General features: G+C 40.8%; 1 protein-coding gene across 1 annotated transcript; it reads left to right on the top strand.

The window, feature by feature from the left end:
* Positions 1–1833: 1833 nt before the first annotated feature.
* On the top strand, positions 1834–3729 carry LOC147431749 (short-chain dehydrogenase/reductase 1-like). The gene is made up of 5 exons (XM_086493029.1): positions 1834–2049; positions 2150–2411; positions 2500–2580; positions 2672–2845; positions 3089–3729. The coding sequence occupies exons 1-5, from the start codon at positions 2036–2038 to the stop codon at positions 3491–3493; spliced, it is 936 nt and encodes a 311-aa protein (XP_086349155.1). The 5' UTR covers positions 1834–2035; the 3' UTR covers positions 3494–3729.
* The last annotated feature ends 3601 nt before the right edge of the window (positions 3730–7330 follow it).

Genomic DNA, 7330 nt, shown 5'->3' on the forward strand with positions numbered 1-7330 from the left:
AATCTACCCTTACGTTAAGGACTAAGTAAAACGTTTCTTTTAACACTACCCTCTCTCTCTCTCTCTCACACACACACACACATTATTATGAGTTTAACCTTTTTAAAATAGATTTTTAACTCTCTTGACCCTTCAATAGTCACTTTTTTACCTTTTTAAGGTACATATGAAGACTTTACCTTGTTAAAATGACTTGAAATGTCAACAATCAATGAACTTTTAAAATTATATGGTGTGATTTTTTTTCAAATGAATTGAAATGCTAACAATCAAAGTTAATCAAATGATGACCATTGAATGGTGAGAGGTGCAAAGAGGAATTGCAAGTTTTCTCCACCACTCCCCTATGGGCTTTTTGGCCAAAAATTCATTTAGTCAATACTTCAAATCATGGGACCAAACTCCTATGAATGAATGCACTCTTTAATTCTTTTTTTTCTAAAGTCTCTTTCATACATCAGAGAAGTGAATGCAGCTTTTGGGAAATAGCATTTACAAGGACATCTTTCTCTTCAAGTTTTTTTATTTTTAAAGTAGTACTCTTTTCAACTGGAGAGTGTTGATAAAATAAATTACCAAAGCAATACATACACGGACTCCAATCTCAACATGAGCCAAGAAGCCATCCAAAAAGAATTACAAAGAAACATATCGGACCACCACCAACATGACAAACACCAGACAATATGACTGCTAGTGTCCTTTCCCATGAATAATGGCGACCAACGAAGTCAGTGCTGGGAGCCAATATTCATGGAAAAGGACACTAGCAGTCCTTTCGTTGTCATGGAATGTCCATGGGGAGGGGGGCCAGGTAGCGAGCATACTACTCGCAACGAAAGTGACTGCTGGCATTTTATGGGAACAGAATGCGACCGATGACAGATGACGGGAATTTACAGTGACAAGTAATATTATGATAGCTGATGTGGGTGCCAATGATTGGCAAAAAAACAAATTACATTTAGGCTGCTAATGGAGTCAGTGCTGGGAGCCAATATTCATGGAAAAAAGGACACTAGCAGTCCTTTCCCTGTCGTGAAATGTCCAGGGCCAGGGCTAGAAAAATACATTTTTCCTAACCGATCAAAATAAGGGGACACTTAATTCTCCTGGTTTTGAGGTCAAAATTTGAAGCTTTTGCCGGTAATTACACTAAAACTTGTGTAAATTTGCCCTTTTTTTAAAGGCAAGCTCAAAATCTAACCGGGATTTTATGATTTCAGCCGGTTAAAGTACACTAGAAGCCGGTTTTTTTCTAACACTGTCCAAAGCGAGGGGGGCCAGGTAGCGAGCATACTACTCGCAACGAAAGCGACTGCTGGCATTTTATGGGAACCGAAGACGACCGATGATAGATGACAAAAATTGACAGTGACAATTAAAATTATGATAACCGATGTGGATGCCAATGAGTGGCAAAAAAACAAATTGCATTCAGGCTGCTAATGTGTCACACATCCAACGGTTGTGGGCAAAAATTTACGTGATTTAAACTCTACTGAATGGAGGGCCATGATTTGTAGCCCCCTTCCCTTGGAATTTGACGACCCCTTTGAGGGACACATGTCAAACAACCTATTTTTTAAAATGTCATCTTAGAAAATTCAAGGAAAGGTATTTTGTATGTTTGAAAAAATAATTTTTCGCGAACACTGGTCTATACTCTAGATCACTCTTGAGAGTTCAAACTCCCCAAAGTCCAAATTTGGGAGCTGAGTCATTGATGACAACAATAGCAACCACAAATATCAAATCAAAAACTAAATCAAAAACTAAACCTGAAAACACACTAAAACTCGATAGCCTGCACAATACAATATAACGTTGTTGTCGATACACAATGCGTGCCAGGGTGAGGTGGTTAGCCTATATTGTGACCCTAAACTAGGACTGCAAGGCCTCGCTTTCCTCGCTGCACCTTCTTTACGTGCCGACTGCAGACCTTGCTCCTTGCTCACTCACCTTATTAAGACGACGCAGACTTATAAGGGTTCCCTTGCACCTTCAAGTTTAGCTAGCAGCTAGCTCCCTCATGGATTCTACCAGGTATGTTTCTTTCTGTATGTACTTCCTCTACGCAGAAAGCATGTGATGCTGCTGCTGATGATGATGATGAGGAGGATGTAAACGTGTTGCTGTGAAGCAGATGGTGGGACGATGAGACAGTGGCTGTGGTGACAGGTGGTAACAAGGGCATTGGGCTGGAGGTGTGCAAGCAGCTGGCAGACAAGGGTTTGACGGTAGTTCTCACTGCTCGTGATGAAAGACGAGGCTCAGATGCTTTGCTTGCCCTCAGAAAGCAGGGCCTTCACAATCTTCACTTCCACCCATTGGATGTCACGGATGCCGATTCTATTGCAGTCCTCGCGGCTTGGATCTCTCAGAAATTTGGAGGATTGGATGTCCTTGTAAGCCACCGACTAGTCATCGCTTTCCATGCTCTTCCATGCGGTCATCCTACCTTAATGTTGTTGTGCAATTGCCATTGCAATTTAGGTCAATAATGCAGCAGTGAGCGGTGTGGTTTTTGATGAGCACTATGTCAACAACAACAATATTGACTTGGCAGACCTAATGGTGAGTATGTCTGTCCTTGTTATCGATGGTTCTGGAATGGCATGCTACTGAATGAATTGACGCCTCATCGAGCTGTGCATTGTTGGTTTAGTTCAAGCAAGAGACCGGTGAGGGCTTTATCATCGAGTACAAATCGGCCAAAGCATGTATTGATGCTAACTATTATGGTGTCAAGCATGTGACTGAGGCCCTCATTCCTCTCCTTCGCCCTTCGTCTCAAGGAGCTCGCATCATCAATGTTGGGTCTAATTATGGCCAGCTTAGTGTAACTCTCTCTCTCTCTCTCTCTCTCTCTCTCTCTCTCTCTCACACACACACACACACACACACACACACACACACACACAAACAAGCGTATGCACCCACATACACACATGCAAACCAGCACCCACACAACATTTCTAAAGAGTAGTTGTCTCCTCTGTAGTAGAGCTTTGATAGTATTTTGTTAATGCAAGGCACATGCAGTGAATTTGACGACTGAGAGTCGTGATCTTTTTGTTCATAGCATCTTCAAAGCACAAAACTCCAACAAGAGCTGGCCAATCTGGATAATCTTTCAGAAGCTTTTATAGATAAGTTACTAGACACCTATCTAAGTGATGTGAAATGTCAAAGCTTGGAGGGCAAGGGCTGGCCACTAAAGTTTCCAAGTTACAAAATGAGCAAGGTAGCTCTGCATGCATATACAAGGGTACTGGCAAGAGAGGTGGAGAAGAAGCTATCTCCTACAAGTGGAAGGGTTTTTGTGAATTGTGTTCATCCCGGCTTTGTGAGGACTGACCTAACGCGCCTTACGGGTGAGCTGTCTTCTCAAGAAGGTGCTGCCAATGTGGTTAAGATTGCTCTTCTTCCTCCTGAAGACTCTCCGTCAGGACAATTCTTCTATGAAGGGAACCTTGCAATGTTCTAGGCTTGTTAGCAAAGGATCATTGGCTCTAGAATATTTCATATGAAGTTTCCAAATGTGTGTAGGGGCATGAAATATGTGAGTGCACAAGGAGATCTCAAGGCAAGAAACTGTTGGAGCATAATGGTATGCTGCGGAATACTCTTGTGGAAATGTATGCCCTATGTGTGCATCTAATCGCATGTGTTGACATTGGATTGATTGATAATGGAAAGAAAATCCATTGGAAGATTTTGACATAGTGGTTGTTGAAGCAAGTATTTGAGACGCTTTTTTGTCAGAATGCTCTTTCTTAAAATGCTGAACATAAGCTAGGACGACAGGCTCCAACATAATTCTCAAAAATTTACAGCGTAGGGGGGTTTTCCTTCCAAATGTAGTCTACTATACATGTGTGTGTATAGAAAGTTCACTACACTTGGAGCCATCAACACGGCATGCAAAAATGTTTTGTTTGCCATCTCTGTTATGTGTGTGTATATTGAAAATGCATATCCATGATAACAGTTTGTCATCGAGGTGGTTGGCATGTTATCTTGTGCTGGATATTGCTCTCATTGGTCTGTATGCGCTTTTGCAAACCACAAGTGTCCAAGAGGAACTTCAATCCCTTATGGCTGAATTTTCTACTTTTCGTTATAAGAGCATATTGTCAAACTAGACAAGGGCAATGAGCTCCTGGATCTTTTGCACAGATACAAGCTGATGGCAGCGTCATCAGCGTATTCATCCTCGTTGAGCATTTCAAGCTCCTCTTCAGCATCTGCGTCTCGTTCAAGAGTTCAGATCCATCAGCATCCTAACTAGGGTAATCTCTCACATTCAAGACCCCTGCCCCTATAATTAGCTGGTCAGCGTCCCACATCTCTTAGACTGCAACCTCATTCTCTTTAGTGGTTATCATTTCAATCCCTCGTGCTTTGGTCATCATTTTTATCGTTGCCAGCACATCCATTATACCTATCTCCACGATCATCATGCTCTCTGTGAGTCCTTTGATCACCATCCTTGTGGCTACGATTGCTTCTACTATCATCCTCTTTGTCAAGAAAATCCCTCACAATATTGTATACGCTAAAAACAACCCAAACCTTCCCATTTTGGACACAGTCTACAAAGATCAACGTGTAGCATTGACTTGTTCAACATGTAGTGAATGCATCAGAGAATGGAGTTTTTCTAGAAGCACCAGAGCACCATAGTGACATGACATGCAGCGGCAACCAAGTTGCATTCATATTCAAAGGAACGAGGCACTCCATGACAATGCTATCAAAGCTGGAAAATCCTCACACAGATTCTGCACTTCAAAAAGCAAGGAATCGGAAACATGTATACCTGGTGAATGTAATTTGTAGTATGCAAGCATAGCCTTCTCAAGCGGGCGACCAAGGAATCCATTTATCTGTCACCTATGAAAACAATAAGAAATCCATATGGTTCAGCTGTAATGACATAGTCTACTTTAGCCAGAGAGAGGAGAGAGTTACCAGAGCAACAGAGGGAACTTTGTGGTGTAGGACATCGGCAATGGTGTGGGGGGCCCTTGAGAGGGTTGGTTGGGACCCCATTGAGTTTCTCTCTCTCTCTCTCTCTCTCTCTCTCTCTCCACATCTCTACATTCCTTCTCTTCATGGAAAAGTAAAAGCAACTATCGATCTACAAGGAATCTTGTGTATGGCATGCCGGAGTGGAAGAAAAATGTATTTGGTAACTAGGCACCCTTGTTTGGTTTGGAGCATGCTTGGACCATGTTGATTGCAGGATTTGCCCAACATGGCTTAAAAGGAAGCTCTTGGCTGTTTTAACCAAATGCAATTGCGATTGACTTCATGAACGTTAAAAGGAAGCTCTTGGCTGTTTTAGCCAAATGCACTTGTGATTGACTTCATGAATGTGGCTTGAATTGAACTATTCCCTACAAAGTAATCATGGCACAGTAGTTAAGGTTTAACAAGATTTGTGTCAAATATTCATCTCTTGGTATGTATTGTAGGATATATGCTTCACATGGGCAGAGCCAGGAAGATCTTAAGAGTTTAGTGTATGTGAAGCCAAGAATTTTGTCCAAATCCAGTACTCATGCTTGCATCCTGAAGGATGCATTATGCAAGCATTTGAAACAAAAAAACAAATTTACAATGAGATTATTAGATAGGGTTTGAACAAAAGAAAATCATGCTCAAGTGGCAACACTGTGGTTGACATATATGGCAAATTTGATCTATGTTTCAAAAGCACAAGAAGAATCTTGAAAATTGTCATATATGGGATGCGTTAGCTTGCGATACTTATGGTGCTCATTCCGAGTGTTTATAGTAGGAAAGATCCCTTCATTGATATTAGAAACTCAAGACTGACAAGCTTTACAAGCCATGATTGTGAACTGATGCAATTATCTTGGAATAGATGCAACATGCACGTATTCTTTCAAACAAATGTTAACTTGTTGGAGCATCGTGTTATACGTGGTAATGCTCTCATAAGTATTGCTTGCCAACCATTGTGTGCATGAAGTCTATGTAGCTTCCACCCTTGCATCCAAGTACCTTTAACATCCCCATCTTCACTATGCCTTCCATAGTGAACAAAAACAGTGCTAATAGAGAGGCAAGATGTAGTAGAGACTCAATAGAGCAAGACTACAACAAACTATTGTTGGAACCAGGACTGTAACGTATGCTTACTTCTACATCAAACTTAGTAAAGCTGATCAATTCTAGTTTGGAAGTTTGTTTGCTCATGTGAACATCTTGTATGATGCTTCATGCATTCAATACGTGAGCATAGGTGACAACAACTGGACAAAAAGTATCTATGCATCACTTGGAAATGCTTTATGGCATCCTTGCCCTGCCCTTGTTGGGCATATCATGCAAAGAATATGTCAATAGACCATGGCATTGTCCATTCTAAGCATATTCAGCAATCAAAACATTTTAAGCATTAAAAAATCAGTAACGTCCAAGCGACAACACCTCCCAGGTTTACATATATCTGTGCTACATCAATTCCAAGCACATCTATTTTCAAGATTGCCATACTAGAAATGTCTACTTGAGGATTTGAGGGGAGATTATGGCGGTAGCACAGAGGCTTCTTGGCATAATGGTACCTTTGTCTTCATCAGACTCTCACAAAGACTTGCAGATGGATGTTAGCTCTATGGAAACCTTTCCTAGTTTGACCTTATCCACAAGGTCATATGCATATTACATTGGCTAGTAAAGCGTGTCATCATTAGGAAGAGATTGGGGTATAGGAGGGCCTCTTTATTTGGCAGTTTAAGGAAATACTTAAAACTTAATCAAGCTTTGACCAAAATCGAGAATGGTGGGGTAGAAAACCTAGACATGCCTATATAAAATTATTTTTTGTTTCTTAAAGAGTAGATGTAAATTTTACTAGATCTGGTTGGAGTTACTCTTCCCCCCAAAAGTACTTTTTCATTTTTCTAATATTAAAAGTTTCCCTCTCTTATTCTTCATTGTATTCTCTCTCTTCTTCTTTCTCTCCTTCCAAAAGTTTCCCAAGCATTCTTTCTCTCCCCTCAGATGTTGAAAAGTGTAGATCTGCAATCTTTATCTCCACTCTCTCTCTAAAATGTCTTGACATATCTCTCTATCCTCTCTCCTATTCTCATGCTAGGGCACCTTTTTGCAAAGTAGTATAGAACACTTCATTTTAGCTTTGTAATATCTCCTTCTACCTCTTCCTCCATAGCTACATCATCTCCTTCTAGATCTGCAACCTCTTTCTACATAGCTATAACTCCTCCTTTTAGATTTGTAACCTCTTTCTCCATAGCTATAACTTCTCCTTCTAGATCTATAACCTCTT

Source organism: Adiantum capillus-veneris, chromosome 21 (assembly GCF_014529385.1).
Source record: "Adiantum capillus-veneris isolate H3 chromosome 21, ASM1452938v2, whole genome shotgun sequence".
In the NCBI taxonomy this organism is placed as follows: Eukaryota; Viridiplantae; Streptophyta; class Polypodiopsida; order Polypodiales; family Pteridaceae; genus Adiantum; species Adiantum capillus-veneris.